Raw genomic sequence first — 23,003 nt, 5'->3', positions numbered from 1 at the left:
AGCATATTGCCCCCCAACAGTCTGGGTCCTCATTTTACCGACCTCGGAAGGATGGAAGGCTGAGTCAAACTTGGTTGAGCCGATGAGACTCGAACTGCATTCTAACCACCGCGCCACCATGGCTCTATAGCACGGCAACACAGTCCTGCCTTGTCCTGCTGAGCCTCACATTTTCTTCCTTGGGTTAAATGTGATAATGAAATATAATATTTGTAATATAAATTTAAATTTCCTAATTTACTATTTTTCCAGCTGCTAATTTTTTAAATCATAGAAGGGAAGAATAGTTTATTTTGGGAAAAATACTTACTGAGACTTAATAATATAAGCTTATATCTAGATAAAATGTCACTTGGGTACCACTGTCCAAATTTAACCTTTTAATTAAACTTCCAATTCGTTTTTCTCTCTCTCTTTTTCTTAATTTTCCTTATACTGAACTGATATATCTTTTTTTTTTTAAGTCAACAAAATCGAGCCTTAGGACAAAAAGGTCATGCCAAATGCCAACTTTGGAAAAGAGAGCAGAACCAGTACAAGATACAGTAGTGACTGAGCAGTCTCCATCATCTCTCGATATGGCTTTAGAAAAAAAAAATATAGAAAATATCTGTAACACAAATCAAGTTTCCCTGGACAAGGGTAAGATGCTGATGCAATAGTTATAAAAACTGACACTGCAACATTTTTGAATTGTTCTTTATTAATTGCTTCAAGGAAACTATGTAGTAAATTTAATAACACTTTCCTCTGCTTTACTGCTTGGACAACTGAGTTTTCAACAGGTGAGTGACCTGATTTTAAAATGAGGAAGGCTGTCGAGTGGTACGTTGGAGATGGCAATAAGACATTGCAGTGGAAATAGATACTTGAGGAGGGGTTATTTTCTTTTATTACTAAATCGTTTTCCAATATTCTTGCAAGGCAGGTTGAGTTGACAGAAAAATCATATTACATCAGCCAGTGAGCTCCATGATTTGATGTCAGAATATTTCCAGGGCCAAGAATCACTCAAAAATTGTATTATATTTAGGAATTATTGCAAAAGTCTTACTTGTATATGTGTATCCATAACACTTTGTGATTGATCCTAGGTTTACATACGCAGGCATATCACTTGATTTATTTAAATTCATTGTTGTGTGCTTGATAACAAGCAGTTGAATATATGAGTTCATTCTATAGGGAAAAAAAGTAATGTGGAGTTGAAAAATGGGGTCATAGTGAAGAATCATATCTGTAATGAACTAATTATGGTATAATAACCTAATTAAAATTCTCTATGGATTAGTCTGGAAGTTGAATCGTGGCAATTGGACTTCACCGCAGATTGAAGAAGCCTCATGGATAAGGAGCAAAAAATTTCAAATCAAAAAGAAAAAGAAATCCAGTTGCCATGACTCAACTTACAGCCATATCTACCCAGATGACTGAGAATCTTCATCGACATGCATGGATTAGCTTTTGTTCATTAAAGTTGTTTTGCAAATTTAAAAACAAATCCCGCTGATTTTCAAAAAATATTCCTTTCCCATTTAAGATTGCAGACAGCCAATATTATTTTTCTATCTTTTTCCTTCTAGGCAGCCACACCTTCCTATCTGTGCCATTGTGAAAATTTACAGTGATGGCCCAGAAACAGTTAGTAGCACAGCACAAATGTTATATTCCTTAACATCACAGCTCTTTCAGTGTAAGATAATACACTGTTTTTCTTGTTTTCCAAGGAAATCCGAAACAGTTGACATAAAATATAAACACCTGCATTACAGGGATTATGAAAATCAAATCTTTCAGAATGGAATTTCCTTCTGAACATTGATAAAGATTTGCACAATTACACAAAGTGCATATAAATAAAGAATTTCTGTGCTTTCAGAAGAAAAGACAAAAAAACTAAAAATAAATTATTCTTGTAAACTTTTATATATACAGTACTAAAAAAAAAAAGCAAACAGAAGAGTGAAACTCTTCAATGTTTTTAATGCTATTGTATTCAGTATTGCTTTGGAGCAGATTTTAGTTTTAAAAAATTAAAAGCCCAAGTGGCTAGTTTGCTATGCAGTTTCTGGATATTAAAACAGTTGCTTAATGAACAGTTGCTCTCCTGTTTTTAAGTCAAATTTGATACTGGTTAACTAATAGGCATTCTGACCGCTCTCAGGATAGTCTATCTCAATCAAGGGAATAAAAAATATAATATGAAAAGCTGCCAATTATTCATAACATGGTGAACAAGAAAGTGAAAAGTAGAGATAAGAAGTAAGAGCATTGTAGCAATTAGAAATATATTTCTCTGTATCTTGTATGCCATCAACAATCTTTATCAACTTCTCTTTTATTATATTTATATCACACCTTTTATTCAGAAGCTCAAGGATGATGATGATTATGATAATAATAATAATAATATTAATAATAATAATAATAATAATAATAATAATAATAATAATAATAATAATGATGATGATGATGTTGGATGGGACCTTGGAGATCTTCTAGTCAAACCCCCTGCTCAGGCAGGAAACCCTATACCATTTCAGACAAATAGTTGTCCAGTCTCTTCTTAAAAATTTCCAGTGTTAGAGCATTCACAACTTCTAGAGGCAGGTTGTTCCACTGATTAATTGTTCTGTCAGGAAATTTTTCCTTAGTTCTAGGTTGCTTCTTTCTTTGATTAATTTCTCCCCATTGCTTCTTGTCCTGCCCTCAGGTGCTTTGGGGAATAGCTTGACTTCCTCTTCTTTGTGGCAGCCCCTGAGATATTGGAACACTGCTATCATGTCACCCCTCGTCCTTCTCTTCATTAAACTTGACATATCGAATTCCAATAACCATTCTTTATATGTTTAGCCTCCAGTCCCCTGATCATCTTTGTTGCTCTTCTCTGTACTCTTTCTAGAGTCCCAACATCTTTTTTACATCGTGGTGACCAAAACTGAATGTAGTATTCCAAGTATGGCCTTACCAAGGCATTATAAAGTATTAACACTCTGCACACTTCCCTTCATGTAGATCCGGTTCCATTGAGGACCACATGCTGAGTATGGCTGGTCAGCCAGCTACAAATCCAACTGGTGGTGATGCTGTCTAACCGACATTTTTCTATCTTATCAAGTAGTAGATTGTGGTTTACTTTATCAAATGCCTTACTGAAGTCCAAGTAAATTATATCCACAGCATTCCTCTGGTCCACTAATTTTGTCACCTGGTCAAAGAATGCAGTAAGATTTGTGGGGCATGATCTGTTTTTGACAAACCCACGTTGGCTTTTAGTTATGACTTTGTTTGCCTCTAGGTGTTTGCTGATTCCAGAATCTTCCCAGGTCTGTAGTTTCCTGGATTCATCTTTTTTCCTTTTTTAAAAATGGGAACTACATCAGCTCTTTTCCAATCCTCTGGTAGTTCTCCAGTGCTCCAGGATCTTTGAAAGTTATAGTTCAGTGGTTCTGAGATCACATCTGCCAGTTCCTTCAGAACCTTGAAGTGTAATCCATCTGGTCCTGGTAATTTGAACTCATCTAGGGTGGACAGATGCTCACTTACCATTTTCTTGCCTATCTTAACGTGTTTCTAATCTGTTTTTTATGGTACTGTTTTTGATTGGTTGGATTGTTTTTTGCCTTTGGGTAAAGACTGATGCAAACAACAAGCTAAGTAGTTCTGCTTTCTCCCTGTTGCTTGTCACCTTCTTGCCACTTTCTCCCACTAATGGACCAATCATTTCCTTAACTTTTTTCTTGTTTTTACATGTTGAAAGAAGCTTTTATTTTTACTTTTTTTGCAAGCCTTAGTTCATTCCTCACTCCATCTTTGCAGGTTCAGGCTATTTGCTGATATTCTGGCTTAGTTATGTGCCCCTTTCCACTTTTTATACTTGTCCTTTTTGTCTTTCAATTTATCAGAGAGTTCTTTATGCAGCCATGCTGGTTTCTTTTGAGAGCTGTTATTTTCTTCTTTGTTGGTATTGTGCTAGACTTGGCTTTTAAAATCTCACTTTTCAAAATTTCCCAAGCTTCTTGAGTTGTTTTTCCCTTGAGGATTCTCATCCATGGAATCCTTCCCAAGCGCTCTCTAAGTTTATTGAAAGTCCAAGACTGTAGTTTGACTATATTCTATTGTTTGTGCTTGCATAATATTGAATTCCAATATTGCATGATCACCCCCCTCCAAGGTTCCTGTAGGTTTAACACCTTCTATTCATCTCTGTTAGTGAGAATTAAGTCCAATATGGCTGATCCCCTAGTTCTCTTCTCTACCTTTTGGGAGACAAAGTTGTCTGTTAAGTTTGTCAGGAATCTGCTTGATCTTCCAGTTGGTGCAGAGTTTGTCTCCCAGTTGGGTAATTAAATAGGGGTATTAAAATCCCTATTACTATTGTGATCTATGTTACATGCCCTGATATCCCTCTCTATAATCTCCCCTCTCCCATTTATTTTTCGTTTGAAAAATGAAGTAGATTGAGGTTACAGAAATTGTTTAGGCCAACATTGCCCAGAAGCATTCATGGTCAAAAGTGGGCCTGGATCTCCCTGTTGCCAGATGAAGCCTTTAACCACTATACCATATGGAGTTTTACTTACTGTTTATTTACAATATACAGTATAATCCATTGCCCTAAAACATATTTATGTCATTGGATGACCGGTATAGCTAAAGGTAGTGAGCACGTCATAGTAGTTCATCTTCAAGGTTATAAAAGCATCAACAATAATGACTAAATACAACCTTTGAAAAATATTTTCAATTCTTTTGGTAAATAAAACTGAGGAAAAAGATTTCTAGTTTTCAGTTTTTGTAAGGAGGTTCCTCTTGGGGCTCTCTGAGTTGAAAGATTTCCACAATCATTGTCGTCAACACCATCCCACCCAAAGTCAAGAAGACTCAGAAAATTGTCACTTATTCTGCTCTCTCAACAGAGGTTGAATGTTGTCAATGCTAAATCTCATCTGTCACCCAAATTACATATGTTGAGTTTATTAACTAAGAATTGCACAATCCCATCACAGAAATCAAGCAACTTAGATGGAAAAATGAGGCGAGTCAAAATTTGTTCATATAACTCAATGCTGAGATAAATAATATTTTCATAGTCAGAACAGACTATGACAAATACTTAGTCAAATGTACAAAAAAGGTAGGAAATGGGGAAAAGACCAAGCCTTTTAGTTCCTTTTTAACTAGCTTTGACTCCTTCCTGGAGAGTATATGGCATTCTAAAGATTCTAGTCCCAGACAAATGCTTTTGAAATAAATGCTGAAATAATGCAAAAAAGAAAACAAACATCCTTGTGTCCATTACCATTCAAGTTGTGGAGGGAATTGTGGAGATACAGAGTAATGCAAAGGAGGTGCAGAATATGTATTTGTCTCCATCATGAATTGATCTATAATCCTGAGATAATATGCACTGCTTTATGTTAGATTTGTTCCAGTTATGAACAGAAATTCTTTAAATTGGCAGCATAGAAAATGTATAAACATATCTACTCTAGCAGGTGTGCAGTGTCATTACAAAAAGGAAATTGGTGGCAAAGAAAGAAATAAAACAAATGAATATTGTATATCATTTGTCAGCTTTTTTATGTCATGTTAAAGCCTTCATTAAAATGTGAGGCTGCAATTAGAGGCTCCAGCATAAATCTGACTCTGCAGTGAAAGTAATTAGACATTTAGGTGATCATTCTTGTATTTATCATGTTTGCTGCACTACCATGATTACACAGTAATTTACATATTTTCCTAAGAAGCTGCACAAAATTATTCATTACAATTGATATGAAAACATTTGATATCCTCTCCCGACTCCCCATAGAAGAATTTCAACATTTCTTGTGACTCAGAGCTAATAAGATTTTTGTTTGGTCTAGATCATGCATCACTTTCATTTGTAAACAAGTATCAGTGCTACAATGCCCACATTTTACATGAATTTTGAACTGTGCAATAATTGGTGTGAAATACGGTTCCGCAAAATCATTAGAATTTTTTTCCCCACTTGTTTGCATTTTAGTCAAATTTAAATTTTTATCTACTTCTTCAAAAAATATCTAGCTGAACAAAATCTATCCTTCCCAGGATTTTTCCACTTTGTCTTGGATGGGCGACGTCATACGTCGCCAAGAGTATTGTTATCACCCTTCCTCAATTGTATTTGTGATTGGTTCAGGGTTTGCCCAGTTCCAATGCTGTGATCAATGTCATGAGACCAAAAACAGCACCTTGTTTGCATAGTGAAATTTTTTTTTTGTAAATTAGAAGGAACCTAGAAAGCATATTAAATATGGTACTCTTGGAACCCCATTGCACAATCCTCCTTTCTCTGCACAAAGGAATAAGATAGATAACCTTTATTGTCATTTTTTACTACAGCCCATATTAAAAATGAAATTCTGTTGCTTGTTCTCAAAAGAAAATATATATCTACCCATACACATGCATAGCACACATATACACATACTATATACATACACACACACTCTCTCTCTCTCTCCTCCCAGAAGATAACAAGGAAAATAGACATAATCCTACTCAGGAGACAGACAAATCTAAAGAAATATTTAAGAGCAGAGATATCGCAATGACAAAGGTACCTATTGTCTGGGCCAAGGTTTTCCAAGATGTAATGTATTAACATGAAAGTGGAACCATCCATCTAAAATGTGGAAAATTTAGTTGCTAAATGGTGGTGCTAGAGAAGACTGTTGAGAATACTTTGGAAGTCAGAAAGAACAAATTATTCAATGTTGGACAAAGTAAAGTCAGACTGCTCATTGGAAGCTCTAATAGTGAAGCTTTAGCATATATTTTGAGCAAATATATTAGCATATATTTTGAGCACGCAGCAAGAACCTTGGGAGAAAACCTTGATCCATGGAAAAAAATAGATGACAATAAAAAAGGGACAGAAGACACAAGGGCTGGATCGCTGATGATAGAAAACATAACAAGAATGTACAAAAAACAGTTACTGAAAATCCTACCAAGATGATTGCTATCAAATCATGATGAGTCAGAAGCAAAAGAACAACAACGTTTCAGCTAGAAGTTGAAAATACCTTTATAATACATGGGTGGCGCGGTGAGTCAGCGGTTAAAATGCTGGGCTTGTCAGCTGGAAAGCTGACAGCCCGGGTTCAAGACACAAGTGCCATGCGACAGGGTGAGCTCCCGTTACTTGCCCCAGCAAATTCAAGTAGATAAATAGGTGCCACTTTGGTGGGAAGGTAACAGCGCTGCACGATGTCATACCGGCCACATGACCGCAAAAATGTATTCAGACAACACACTGACTCAATGGCCTTGAAATGGAGATGAACACTGCCCCCTATAGCCAAAACCCACTAGTAGAGTAAAATTTGTGGGGACTACTTTATCTTTTTTTTACATATATACACAGATAAAACAGTTTTATTTTTCGTATTTGTCTGCTGTTAATAATGAAATAGATTAATCTTGAGACCTTTTTTTAAGTTGTTGGTCATATTATTGGTTTCTGAAGGTGTTCCAGGTTCTGGCAACCAAGACATATGGTGTTACCTTTAATGAAACAACTGAATAATGCATATTTGAGCAGGCCTTGATGTTATTTCACATTTTCCTTAATCATGTTATCATTTTCCCTAATGGAATTTCAAACAATAAAATATAATTTAGTAATGAAAGGGTTAAAAAATTGCTTCTGGCTGATCTGGTAGCCATTATTTAAATCCATATCAGAGGCTTTTTGTTTGTTCTAAAATAAAAAGATTAGTATTGCCTGATCACAGGGGAAGCTGGTAAAATGGATATATTCATGTGTTTTTTTCCTCCAGCCCAGAGCTATAAAATTGATATTCAAGTATAAATTAAACATGAGCTGAAAATAAAAGAAGTCCTCTTCTCCTTTGGAGAAGAAGGGTAACATTCACTTTTTAAGAAATGTGATACTAATTAATTCAGTCACATTTCAGCATAACTAAGAAACAGAATACAGTGGGGATGTGTAGATGAAGGGATGTGATTAAACAGATAGGAACAAGCTTAAATCATTTCTAAGAATGATTGTTTCTATTGTTGCAACAATGAATCCCCTAAAATGGATTTAGGGAAGACTTCATAAGATACACATTGTAGAGACTATTTTGCTGTTTGTTGTTTACATTATACTTTATTGATACACATTGTAGTATAACCAGATACATCCTTGTATTTTATCCCGAAGAATGTCTGACATTCTTGTACAATGGAGAACAATATTCCTCATTAGGGATGTGTTTACTAGCACTCCCACACCGATTAGTGTTTTAGGATGTAAAGTAGTTCTGTGACCACATCTTAAAAAGATTTATAACATAAAAGGGTCTAGGCCCTTGCAATAAACTGGAAGACACACACTGCCTGTAGAAAGTGGAGGAATGTCATTGGTAGATAATAAATTACAGTTAAAGCTTGTACTTCTATTCTACTGAAAACACCTGCAATGTTGTGATCAACAATCTTGCAGTGCAACATGATCTATCAAAATAAACACCAAAATGCTACATTAAGAGAGGACGTCGTGCCTAATATTTCTCCAAAATCATCTGTATGCTGTATTGAAATTAAAATATGTGTGTCTAACTATAAATAATTTATCCTGAAATCTTTTGAGAAGAGAGGATAAAAAATTATAACACTGAGGACAGGACCAGTAAAGTGGAGAATGCAATAGACTGGTACTATTGTAAAGAAGCATTCCTCATTGATAGGCCATATAATTTTTCAACATACTACAAACTAAGTCCCCAGTATGTCCATGTAACCAGGACCTTATTCAGCAGAAGGTCTCCCAATATGTAGTGCAAAACAGATGAATTAAAGGTCTATGTAAGACTGCTCATTTTGTTCTATCATGAGAAGTTAGAATTATTACTTATTTACTTAGTTTATTTATTTATCTGGTTTTTCCCAGGAGCCCAAGGCTGTTCATAATGACAATTTCTATTTATTTTATTTTCCACCAAAACAATCCTTTCTATATTGTGTTTTTTATGTTTATATATTCTAGATGTTAAATGGAGGGAGTATGCTTGGTTTATTGTTTGATTTTATTCTGTACTCCAGTCAAAGTCACATTGCTTGAGCTGAGCGATCTTGTGAATGAACGAACGAACGAACGAAGAGCAAGCTGTAACTTGTTCAGCTTACTGATTGGCCCAATGTCTCTCAGTGAATTCCATAGTTAATTAATTGAATCTGGAATTTCACGATCCTTGTCCAACACATGAATTACTACATCATACCATTTTTTAAATATTTGTGATTTTTGACAATTTCTATCTACTTTTTCATATTTGTGGTATGAATTGTTGTTGTTTTTTCCTGACGAGATATACAGAAATCATTAATATGCATTGTTCAACTTTTCGTGTTTGCAGATGAATGGATATTTCCTGACAAAGAAAACTCTCAACTGGAATCCAGCAATCCTCTGCCGATAGCCTATGAAACATTCCATGATGTTTCAGCCTCTGCCCAAAGTGATGACCAAATATATGAAAGCAAAGAAGCAGCCGAAGTGCCTGAGGATATTTTCACCTACTCCTCAAAACCTCGATCAGCACCTCATGGGAAGCCCTTGAGTCTTTCTTCAGAAGATTGCACTTTTTCTTTGGATTTGAAGGAAGAAATTAGCAAGGACTGGCGAGGAGCTCAAATGGAAGATGATTTCTATGGAAATGAGAGCAATGGAGAGGTAACTTTAAAGGCTTGCTGTTGTTTTGCTGTATTCCCACCGGCAGTACACCTGGCATCCCTCCTCATATATGGATATGTGTTAAAAACTGATGTGATAGAGCTAGAAAAAGAGTCTTCAGAAGAAAGTTGAATTGTCAATTAGAAAAGTTACTATTTTGTAGTGGTTAGGGCAGGGGATTCGGTTCAAGTCAACCAAGGCCCTAGTCCACAGTTAGTTTTGGAAGGTAAACTGGAAAGCTTTAGCTAAGAGACAATCACAGTCTCTTAGCCCATCTTACCTCAAAGGGCTGTTTTGTGAAACAAAACCTGAAGAAAGGAGTATCATATTGAAATTTGAACTTTCAGAAAGAAAAGCAATCTAGAAAAAAAAACTTTGTTACCTATGAGCAATGTATATTAAGGAAGTTGCATAGGAAGATGGTAAAATTGGAGGAAGAAACTTCAACAATCCACTATGCTGACGATGCTACCCTGATAGCCAAAAATTGCAAAGAATCTGCAAGCTCTAATAGTAAATGTCAAAAAACACAGTGGGGAAAAAGGGGACTACAATTAAATGTAAAGATGAGCAAACTAACAACAGCAGATAGAACAACTAGCCTAAAAATTGACAATGAAGATATTGAAATAGTAGATAGCTTCTGCCTTTTAGAATCAGCCATCCACTGTAAAGGAATACAGTCAAGAAATATGCCACAGTCAAGCACTGGGTAGAGCAACTGTGAACGCCTTGGAAAAGATATTCAAATACCATGATGTGTCTCTACCTACAAAGAGGTTTTGCAAGCCATGAATACTCTATGGCAGCAGAAGGTGGACTTTAAAGAAACAGGACAGGAAGAATATTGATGTGTTTGAACTTTGATGTTGGAGAAGACTCCTAAGTATACCATGGACAGCCATGAAAACAAACTGATAAATCATTGAACAACTCAACCTATAATTCTCATTCAAAACATAGATGACCGGGCTTAAATTATTTTACTTCAGACACATTATATGAAGATACAACTCTCTAGAAAAGGCTCTAGTGCTAGGGAAGGCAGATAGAAAGAGAAGAAGGGGATGACCACCAACAAGGTAGATGAATATACCAATGGAAGAAAGAATTAGTGAAACATCATCATGGAGAAAATCTATCCAGTCACTAGGAGTCTCTAAAATGACTTGATGGCACATAATCATAATGACTATTTTTTTTACCTTTCAGTTTAAAAATAAAAAGGCTGAAAATCTCTTTATTTCAATAAATTAATAATTAAATAGAAGAATTTGGCCAATCCTAATAAAATGAGATATAATAATAATAATAATAATAATAATAATAATAATAATAATAATGTTGGAAGGGACCTTGGAGGTCATCTAGTCCAACCCCCTGCTCAGGCAGGAAACCCTATACCATTTCGCAGGGCTTTTTTTCTCGGAGAAAAGGTGGTGGAACTCAAACCTGGCCACGCCCTCATCAAACCCTAGGACCGCCCCTTTAGAGAACAGGAATGCAAGTAAAATTTGGGAGGGGCTATTTCCGGTGTGGGAGGGGCTATTTCCGGTGCGGCCGGCCCGGAAAAAGGTGCCGGAACGCGGTTCCGCCGCGTTCCGGCTGAAAAAAAGCCCTGCCATTTCGGACAAATGGCTGTCCAGTCTCTTCTTAAAAACTTCCAGTGTTGGAGCGTTCACAACTTCTGGAGGCAGGTTGTTCCACTAGTTAATTGTTCTAACTGTCAGGAAGTTTCTCCTTAGTTCTAGGTTGCTTCTCTCCTTGCTTAGTTTCCACCCGTTGCTTCTTGTCCTGCCTTCTGGCGCCTTGGAAAATAGCTTGACACCCTCTTCTTTGTGGCAGCCCCTGAGATATTGGAACACTGCTATCATGTCCCCCCTCGTCCTTCTCTTCATTAAACTAGACATACCCAATTCCAGCAGCCGTTCCTTATATGCTTTAGCCTCAGTCCCCTAATCATCTTTGTTGAAATGAAGTATTTTGTCAATCCTAAGTCTCATCACAGTTTGGCAAATAAACTAGGAAAGTTTTGTTTATTTATTCAATTTATTTGCTGTCCTTCTTGTTTCGAAGCAACTCTGGACAGCTATGAAATTAAATTTAATGAAAAAATACTTCCCTTTTTTTCTGTGAATCAACGGGAAAAAATCACATTAAAAATTTAGAAAAGGCATTAAGTCAATTATGATTGTCTAGGGTAGAGGAAAAGAATTCAATATCACATTAAAGCATGCTGGCTTTAACCCTGGTGTATTGACCAAAACTAATGGCCTGCTTCACATATAGCAATAAGGCATGATTTACAAACCAGAAGGATTGGATTATTCACTGAGATGAAAAAAAGTAAAATAGACCACATTATACATAGTTTATTAAAAGCTTCCTCATTTGGTTTCCACCTTGTAAGAAGGAGCTTCCAACACAACCCAAGGATTTGTTCATATCAGAGTTTATTAAACTGAGATGATAATCTAAATAATATAATTGGAAATAGAAAAGATTTCTTCCAAGGCTTTTTCTTTTTTTTTCAATATAAAATTTTTATTATTTTTCATCATAAAAAAAAAAAATCACAAATACTACACAATGTTATATGAGAAACCCCCCACACACACCCCCCCCGGACTTCCCGGACTTCCAAGGCTTTTTCTATTCTGAAAATTTTGCTTTTTTTATATACCCTTTATATGCAAGAAATACTTTTCTTCATATTCAGAATGTTTCAGTCTCAGAGGAAGTTTTGTTTTATATCATGACAACAGTTTTGATTTTGAAACTGATTTTTCCTATCAGCAAATAAATAATTGAGTAACAATTCCTGCAATAGAAATAAGTCTGGAGTGCGATAGAAATAGACCTTCAATCATCATTGTTTTCAGGCTAGATGTTCATAATTTAAAAATATTAGTTGTGCTTGCTTCATTTTTCATAAATATCCTTTTTTCTTCTTCCTGACAATATCAATGTATAAATTACCACTCAGGCAAGAGAAGAAGGACTGTAGTTTTTCTAGTGTTCTGAGGAGGCTGGAAAACTTATGGTGATGAGCAGTGTTTAAAATAATTCATCTTGTCTTGTTTCCCTATTCTAGGATGATAGTTACATGGACCTCATGCAAGAGAGTCAGAATCTTCCAAATAACTATTTCATATCAGCATTCCCTCAGCCAGTAATATCCAAGGAGATTCTTCCCAAAATGGCGTCCAAGAGTCCTGAAAGCAGGACATACAACTTCTGTACAAAAAAGACTGAAGAAGAAACATCACCACAATGTATTGAAGATTCTGTTGTGATCATGGACAAAGCAAATAAGATTCAAAGAAGCTTGTTGCCCACTTCTTGTTTATCCCCTATCGGAAACCTATCTGAACCCTGTAAGGAAACATCTAGGATCTCAAAAGTTCTCTCCACCAGTGTATTAAGAAGTTCCATAAGTAGAAAATCCCTAAAAGAACTCCATCTGGAGGACTCAAATCCAATAGTTCAAATTCCTGTAAGTATTTTTTATAAATCTTGTTGGAATAAAAAGGATATTTAAGCTTTTGCATCTTTGCATCTGTTAATAACATTAGCATTTTAGAAAGCGCTGCCATGGGATAAAGCAAAGATCAATCATATGGAAGAGGAGGAAAACTGCCAGATTGATCCATGATACAAGGATTAATTAATTATACATTTTAAAAAAGACAAGATATATCCATGGCAAATAGGACTACTAATTAGGATCAAGAATGGTTAGCAATGTAAGTACATAGTCTCCCAGGTACACTAAATCTGGCTGGAGGATAAATGTAAGTAAGTAGACCTTGGACTGAAAATACAATGTTTTTTATAGCAAAGAGGCAATTCTGTTTTAAGATAATCAAACTTAAAACTTGTTTATCTGCCAGAGTTTGTCAGTCTGTATGCCAGGATTTGTCAGAGGCTGACAAAGGCTTGTTTGGGATAATGAAACATTTTCTACAAAAACAACTTATTTCCAATCTGTCCGATTGGAATTTGCCATTTCTTAAGTTAATGACTGAAAGAAGAGGGCAGAAAAATTAATGAATTCTTATTAACCAGTTTTAAATATGGCTGGTATATCTACAGAAAGTTTCTAGCAGCTAGAGGAAAGGAAGTTTCTTGAAACAAACTGAAGAATTTTGTTCATTTTTACAATGAAAGTTGTTTCCACACTTGTACCCTGCTTATGGATTTCCTCTGGCTATTAGGTTAGCCGTAATATAAATGATGGGAAAGATTGCACTTTAGTGTGATGTAGGACATTTCTCCTCATGCACCTGATCTATTTCATTTATTGTTTTTCTTTTTAATTGAAACCCTTAGAGATTAACATTTACCTTTAGCGCCATCCTAAAGTCTTAACGGAACTGGGATATCAGGTCAATAATTACACGCCATAGTAACATTTCCCTTGGAAAATATTTTTGCAAACATGAAAGAAAAGTTATTTGCTCTCTGATTGAATTCCACATAAGATTTTTTTTTCTTTTCCCAATTGTTAGACTAGTAGGAGGCATATAATTTGACAGACTGATTGCCTCTCTGGAATACCAAATTTGGTTTTTGTGTTTGTAGCACTTGAGGGGTGTCTGCCCTACAAGCATGATTGCATGTTTTTCAGCTAAGCCAATAGGGATTGGAAATGAGTGACTGCTACAATACAAATCTAGCAACCACATGCATTAAAAATAGGCAAGTTAATTCAACTGTTGGCTCATAGCATTTTTTTTTTCTTATGGGCCTCTCCGGAATGAATAGCATTTTTCAAGCAACTTCTACTTGTTAATAATTTATACAAAGAGGTGAGCAAAATACCAGCCCCATAGATTTTTGTTCTTTATGTGAAATGTTTAAACCTTTGTTTGAATGTTTTCTCTTTTGAGCAAAAGAAAGAAGAAAGACCAGCAGGAGTGTGCCAAACACGCCCCTTTTGCAATAGCTCTCACAAGCCTTTCATATGTTTTGATGGACAGCTGCTTAGACTTCTCAAGTAGGGAGAGCACTTACTGGCATGGATAATCCCCAGGGTCTGGTTGAGTTTCAGCTCTTTTGTCCTGATTTTTTTTAAAGTCGGTATTTAATTCCTCTTCCAATCGCTATCAAACTGGATTTCTTGGGGGGGGTGGGGGTGGGAAGAGAAAGAATTACATTTCATTATCAATGGCAACGGTTCAAACATCTACGCAGGGTAAAAGGCAAGCTTATTGTAGTTTTAAGAGCTGCTGAAGTCGGTACATTACCAAGTCAGTTTAAAGGAAAGGAAAAATGACAGAATTTCAATAGTAATCTGTGGGTGAACCCCTTAGATCATTCGTCCTTGCACTTCAGAACATTGCTGCAGCCAGCCCTCTCCCCCCCAGATAGTAAATGAAGTGATTGAAGGATAACAGTAAGGAAGTGTTGTAGTCCAATTCCCCAAGCCATTCGGGTGGGGGATTGTATTCATGTCTATCAATGTAATTCTTCTTCTCCTGGTTTTATTACCCAACATATATTCTTAACAGCCACCATGAACAACTTACAGTAATTCATAATTTTATATTTTTATTATCTGATATCTAGATTTCCCTTTTTCAAGTGATAGCTTAATTAGTCAGCGGTGACTAGGAACTTTATAGAATTTTTAAATGGTTTGCGTTCTGAGAATACTAACTGTCAGATTTTTATGATATTTTCCTGTCTAGAACATACAGTATTGTAATAGCTCCTGACTCTCCTGTTCCATTTCTATCTGGCGATATCTTTTGGTGCCAAGAAGTCAAGGCATTGAAGTTTTGATTCTACAAGCATCCCAAATAGAGGCCTAATTTTATCAGTCATTTCCATTATTCTCTAGATCCTTGTTTTGAGTCTTTAACCCAGAGGTCCCCAACCTTTTGGGCACCAGGGACCCATTATGTGGTTTTGTGTGCTGCCTGTATCCCACGGATGGGGCTTTGCTTGTTTGTGCGCCCGGTTGCTAGCATGCTGCGGCCCGGTACCGGTCCACAGACCAGGGGTTGCGGACCCCTGCTTTAACAGACACTTGCCATCGAAGTCCATCTGCATATGGTGACACTCTTACAGCTAACAAATATTTATTTTATATTTATTTTGGAAAATAAACATGCCTTCCATCCTTTACATTCTAGGCAGTTCCACATAAACACAGTGAAAACATCTTGGAAAATACAAAATATGGAACAATAAATGTAAACATAAAAACTGTAAAATAAGTTCCGAATAAATAAATTTATTTCTGTATTATCCTAAATTATAATAAGGAGGTTTACTTCAACTCCAGGAAGTTTGTTCCATAATCGGTTCCTTTAAATGGCCAAAGCTGAAATTATCAGACATGTTACACAACTGCAGTATTCTTTTTTTTCCCATGGACAAACCAGTTGACCAGATTTGAACCAATAGTGGGATTAGAATGACCTGTAGTACTTTTTTGCAACAATCAGTATCCAAGGAAAGCTCCAATAAAGCAGTTGACTATTGGTTAGGAATCTCTTTTGAGAAAGATGGACTGAACCTATGCAAACATATCTTGATCTGTTAAAATTACAAATGGACTGGATCAAAGCAGTTTGAAAATCACATATTTTAAGCCAAAACAAATTAGTCTTCTTAACATGAATAGGTTTTGAGATTTCAGAGCCCAATAATGAACCTGTTAGTAATTATTAGTATATTACCATTCTTTTTTTTAAAAAAAAAAAAGACAGTAAAAAATAGAATTATTTTATTCATAAAAGTTCCTGTTAGCCTGGAGGATTGACCAGACAGTTGCAGTTTACAAGCATTGTTATATCTCCTCTACTATCTCCCTCCTCTTTTAGTACTAGAGCAGGGGTGTCCAACTGGCGGCCCACGGGCTGGATGTGTCACACATAGGCACGCCCACCCCAACTCCACAAAGGCAAAAAACATCATGATACATCACAATACATCACATGACAAAATCGAGTTTGACACCCGTGTACTAGAGGAAAGTGTGAAAAGTATGTGTGTGGGGGGGAGGAGAGAGTTATTTCCATCATTGGCTTTTGCAGCAAAGCTCATATGGACTAGGACCTTCAAAAGAAAAACTCCTTCCTAATCCCCTCCTGTATTATGACTGCCAAAAATGCTCAAAGAACTCTTAATAAAATTTATTTGCTCACTACTTAGTAAAATTTAAGGACTTGCATACTTGCAATGTTTTATTCATGTTTTAATAGAGTCCTCTATTATTAAGTTCAAATATTTTTAATTAAGAAAGAAGTGCAGTCCTCTGGGTAATATTGCAACCAAGTAGATAGCTTGGGTAATTAAACTTTCCTGCACATGCAACTAAATTTAAACAAATCTGAATAAATCATTTGAACATGGGAGAATGCAAATGTCATTATGTGCATCTCTAAACTGGAAAAAATATCTTTGATAACAGGTTTTGACAGTCTGTTGAATGTTTAAGAGCTTGATAAAATGCTTCTTATCGTAAGAACAGAGAGAGTTAGAGAACATAAGCTTTTAATTGTCAGCTAAAATATTGCATTCAGAAGAACCATGAATGTCACATGGAATTACATTTTGCATTAAATGTCCCATTACAAATAAGAAATGACTTCAGTTTAAAAAAAATTTTAGTTCCCAATGTCTATTTGGCTATTACAAACAATGCAAATATAAACCAGAAATATTTTTTTTTAAATGGTCAGAAATCTTGTTTGTAGGTACCATTTCTAAGAAATTGTCCATTTCAGAAACTGAAGGCATTTCCTTAAAACTATTATTAGATTACAGTCCAAATCTTGGGTAGGGCAAAGTTTCTATTTCTGGGGGGGGGGCAGTTGCTTTGTTTCTTCTAGCTAAGGCCTCTGCGTTCCATTTCCCTGTTCGCACTTTCTCTGTACACTTTCGTACAACCATTAAAAATGTTAAAAGATCTGCCCAAATTCTGTCCTCCAAAAGCACATAGGTCGCCTTGAGCTGGTTTAAAGTTATTCGAATCCTAGTGATGTATGGTGTCTACATCACATTGCCATTTTTTACTTGATATTATTTATGTTATCTCACAAAATAAAAATAAAAAACTGAGTTTCATAAGAGGAGTCTCAAAGCTATCATTCACAGTGTATCAAGGTAGCTTTTAAGACTGAACTTTATATTTACAATGTGTTTTGTTTTTTAAAAAACAATGGAACTTTGTGAATATAACCATACACTTTTCTTAGTAACAATACAGGATGTTTTTATAGTTTCCCAGGGTAGCCAATGGTCCCAAAATTATCTAGTTATCACCTATCCTAGTAGTAACCAAGTCTTAAAAGTGTAACAGAATAGAATTGCAGAACAATAGAGTTGGAAGGGATATTGGAAGCTTTCTAGTCCAACCCCCTGCTCAGGCAGGAAACCCTATACCATTTCGGACAAATGGCTGTCCAGTCTCTTCTTAAAAACTTCCAGTGCTGGAGCATTCACCACTTCTGGAGGCAGGTTGTTCCACTGGTTAATTGTTCTAACTGTCAGGAAGTTTCTCCTTAGTTCTAGGTTGCTTCTCTCTTTGGTTAGTTTTCATCCATTGCTTCTTGTCCTGCCTTCAGGCGCTTTGGAGAATAGCTTGACTCCCTCTTCTTTGTGGCAGCCCCTGAGATATTGGGACACTGCTATCATGTCCCCCCTCGTCCTTCTCTTCATTAGACTAGACATACCAAATCCCAACAACCTTTCTTTATATGTTTTAGCCTCCAGTCCCCCTTTTGGAAAGATAAGTACTTTTCCAGGACACCTGATTGTAAAGATTTGGGGGAGAGAGAATTCATGCAAATCTAGGTATTCTAGAACAGAATTACTGCATAAGAGAAATCTGCAGATCTTTAAAGTCAAATCCCCTTGCTTGGCTTTACAAATCCATGACACAATGACTTTTTGGGCACTTCAAATTTCACTAGAAGAAATACCGGCCAACCTATAATAGGCGCATTTCTCTATTCTTTCAATGTATTATTTTCATTGTATTATTTCAGTTTAAATATTGTGGTTAAACATGTTGAATGCACGTTGTTATTTATGAACAAAAGGACTCCCCGTATGAGCTCACATTTGGTTTCCTTAAGAACAGAGCACACTTAGGGAATTTCTTAAATTCTTTGCCATTCCCCCTACTCAACCTACTCCTTTTTAAAGATATAAACCATTATTGGTTCTAAATCTATAAAGATCAAAGAGTGTTGCTATTCATGTGCAGAATGCCCTGCTTTGTGGTGCTGGAGAGGAAAGAAAGAAGGCTTTTATTCAAATAGCTTCTATAAATGATCTATTTGAATTGCCAAAAGCATATCACTGAAAACTGAGACTTGCCTAATACACACCTACTTTTTTAAAAATGATATTTTTGAAGGTAAAATACCATTTTCTTAAAAGGAAACTGCCCTTTTTTAAAGTTCCAAAACAGCAATTGCTATATTCTCATTTAAAGAGCAGTGTAAACAGTACAGAACATAACAGCTATTAGTTGGTACTATTAAATTTGGAAGAAGGTAGTGTTTTCTCATCATTTGTACAGGTAACTCCTGGCTTTGAAATAGACCCCACTATGTCTTTCCGATAGATTTGCAAGCTTTAAGGAAGCAAGATTTACTCCAGAGTCTCTTTAACCAGGTTTAAAGATGGGAAGAAAAGGTTAGATAATAGAATCATGCCCCCCCCCCCCCCAGGATCCGAATGATCCTTACTCTGCTCTTGTTCAAAGAGCTGTAAAGACTTGGCTCTTCACTGAGGCCTTTGGCAAGAGAGAATTAAAGTTATTCAAGGCTATTCAACATTTTTAAGAAACTGCTAGAAAGGGTCATCTATTGATTTGGGTTGAGCATAGTGATTATGTTTTATTGTACATCACCAGCCCAGGTTGGACCAGTAACTTCTGTGAAAGCTTTGAACCACTGCCTGAAGGCTATAAACAAAAGTAACAAGGTGGAAATGCTGTTGCATCTATTAACTTTAGGACCAATGTCTCAAAAGTGCTTTTTAAAAGGCAACTGGGCTTTCTTAGTTTTTTTTCCTTGAAAGCGTTTCACTTCTCATCCAAGAAACTTCTTCAGTTCTGAAATTTCCTAGATGAGAAGCGAAACATTTTTGAGGGGAAAAAAATAAGAAGGTCCAGTGCCTTTTGTAAAGCACATTTGGGACAACCATGACCTGGATGATTGAGGCCATAGCCAGGGGTTTTCGTTCAGTATACCATATTACAGCCCTACTGGGATTGAGAAACCTTGGCATCTCCTTGGTGGATCACCACATAATTGTCCTATAGCAAAGGGGCTATCCTTGAAGCAAACTCAGAAACTGCAACTAGTATAGAAGGCAGCAATTAGACCTACCCAGGAAATCTATTTTAAGTTGTGTTATGCACATTTTGCAATCACTGCACTAGCTTGTCTTTTGGGCTCAGTTCTGAGTGCTGGATATTAGCTGTAAAATCCCTATATAGAATCACATCAAAGACTGCCTAGCGAATGTCCCATTCCATTCAATCAACAATGGAGAAAGTGGCACTCGCAAATGAAGTAAGTGTGCAACAGACTTTTCTCATAGCAGCCTTTGAACTGTGGACCACTTTACCTCAGGAGAACGCATAGCCCATACCCTATAAATTTTTTGAAAGCATTAAAGATCATCCTCTTCCAGCAGGATTTTGATCAAAGATTAAGATTTCAAGCAGTAATCTAGTTTTCCATATGCTTATCAGGTTTTTGTTTTTAATGGCTTCTTAATGCTTTATGCATTACCCAGAGCCTATAGTCTCTGCAGTGAAGCAGATTAAAATGTTAATAAATAAATAAATTAGCAGCAGTTTATGAATATTAATAATTTTTGAGTCAAACCATTGGGTCTGGCGTATATAAACCAATAGTCTGCTGTTAGCGGGGGTTTCTTTTATGATCTCAGATGGAAGCCTTTTTCCAGCCATATCCTACCCAGGCATTATGCATTATGCATAAAATACATCTTCTTTATCTAAGCTGTGGGACCTCTCTTTGCTGTTCCATAAAAATAATAACCAAGTACTGGAATTAGTATGAAAATTATGTAGATCCACCTTTTAACAGATGCTCTAGTTCGGTGGAATTCATTGGATTATAATTACTGATTCTTTCAGTGTTCATAGGATAGCCTATTTAAATTAGCTTTAATTTTCCTCTCCTTTTATATAGTACTAATCACAGGTTTTTTTAATGCTTTTTTTCCACTTTCATAAAACTATAGAACAGAGAGCTAAGCTTTTGAAGTGCAGGGTGTTGTGCATACTATACTTTTTGTTTTGTTTTGTTTTTTGCAGTTTTCTTTCTGTTAAGACAAAGAAAATTGCTATCCACAGTTTGGAGCAAATGTATCTATTTAGTAATAGTAATAATAATAATAACAACAACAACAACAACAACAACAATAATAATAATAATAATAATAATAATAATAATAATAATAATATTGGAAGGGACCTTGGAGGTCATCTAGTCCAACCCCTTGCTCAGGCAGGAAACCCTATACCATTTCGGACAAATGGCTGTCCAGTCTCTTCTTAAAAATTTTCAGTGTTGGAGCACTCACCACTTCTGGAAGCAGGTTGTTCCACTGGTTAATTGTTCTGACTGTCAGGAAGTTTCTCTTTAGTTCTAGGTTGCTTCTCTCTTGATTATTCTATCCATTGCTTCTTGGCCTGACTTCAGGCGCTTTGGAAAATAGCTTGACTCCCTCTTTTTTGTGGCAGCCCCTGAGATATTGGAATATCCTGTCTTTCAAATTATGCATGCTCAGCTATTACAGGTGATCCTCGACTTACAATCGCAATTGACCCCAAAATTTCTGTTATTAAGGGAGTTTTGTGCCATTTTACGACCTTTTTTGCCAAAGTGCTTAAGGGAATCGCTGCTGTTAAGTTAGTGTATGGTTGTTAAGTGAATCTGGCTTTCCCGTTGACTTTGTTTGTCAGAAGGTGGCAAAAGATGATCACATGATCCGGGGACACTGCAACCCGTCATAAATACATGCCATTTGCCAAGCATCTGAATTTTGATCGTGTGACCGTGGGGATGCTGCAATAGCCATAAATGTGAAAAACTGTCATAAGTCACTTGTTTCAGTGTCATTGCAACTTTGAATGGTCACTTAATGAATGTTTGTAAGTCAAGGACTTCCTGTATAGAAATATATACGTGTGTGTTCTTTATTTTTATTTATTTATTAAATTAGTATACTGCCTATCTCACAGGAGGCCATTCTTCATATGTATCTGTACAATTGTCATGTTTTATTTCATGTAATTCACAGGAATACAATTGGAAAGACTACCAGCCAAGCAACATGACCATGTCTGAAATGCAGATGTTGGCTAGCATGAAAAGGCAGCAAAATGAAGAATTGGAATATAATGGACCTTCACATGGGTTGAGTGCCTCTCAGATCAACAATTGTAATATTAGCATCAGCACAAGCAGTGATGACACAAATACCTGGAATTCATGTCTCCCAGCAGTAAGTTTGAATTGTACCTCCCTTATTGTTTAAATAAGTGCCCTAGCTAAGCCTCTAGTTATATTGGACTCATTTAAAGGATTATCATTGGCATACATTTCTTTTCATTTCTGAAAAGATATAGATATCATAATTTCTAAGTGATGCACACTTGCGGTAGATTTACTGTATATGGATGAACACTCCAGCAAATGTTAGTAAGAAAGGAAAACAAAACAGTAACATCTAAGATGCTAAGCTCAATTGAAGATTTAATATGGCCCTATAATAGAAGACAAGATTCATTTTCTTTTCCATCCATTTCAGTGTAGTAGAGTTTTTAGTTTATAGATCATTTTATATTCTGTGTCTTTATCTGTTCAGTTTTTTTCTCTAGAAATCCATCAAATTTAATAGTCGGCTGTCATTTTCCTATGGTTGCTTTTTCTAAGGCTGAACCTCAGATTCCTATATAAAATTTTTCCAAAAGCCCATCTCAAGATTTGGCATAGACAGTGCAGGGCCTCAAATGGGAATTCATAGCTGAAATTGTAATGCTTCCAAAGTACCACAACTAACAATAATCCAGTAATCCAATAAAAACGAGAGAACCTTTATTTACAATAAACAATAAAAGCAAATTTACAAAACTACATACGTTGATAAAACAGTGCTCATGTTTGGTTCATCATTATCTGCTATCTTATTTTCACTGCTCCTACATAGAACTTGGCTGGTCTACATGTAATAGAATGTTTCAGGTTGGAAATTATAACTCATCCTTCTGCCTGTGTATTGGTGC

General features: G+C 36.0%; 1 protein-coding gene across 1 annotated transcript in view; it reads left to right on the top strand.

Annotated features, from left to right (window-relative positions):
* Positions 1-599: 599 nt before the first annotated feature.
* Positions 600-23,003, top strand: part of LOC114923092 (uncharacterized protein C3orf67 homolog) — a gene marked incomplete at its 5' end in the record, with an annotated part of 88,285 nt that continues 65,881 nt past the window's right edge. The window contains 4 exons of the mRNA XM_029285567.1: positions 600-642; positions 9,399-9,715; positions 12,810-13,211; positions 22,019-22,222. Of these exons, the coding sequence (XP_029141400.1) occupies positions 600-642; positions 9,399-9,715; positions 12,810-13,211; positions 22,019-22,222 (966 nt within the window). The remainder of the gene's footprint in view (positions 643-9,398; positions 9,716-12,809; positions 13,212-22,018; positions 22,223-23,003) is intronic.

Source organism: Protobothrops mucrosquamatus, unplaced genomic scaffold (genome assembly GCF_001527695.2).
Source record: "Protobothrops mucrosquamatus isolate PMUCROS unplaced genomic scaffold, P.Mucros_1.0 scaffold1863, whole genome shotgun sequence".
Lineage (NCBI taxonomy): Eukaryota > Metazoa > Chordata > Lepidosauria > Squamata > Viperidae > Protobothrops > Protobothrops mucrosquamatus.
This window is presented reverse-complemented; position numbering and strand designations above follow the sequence as displayed.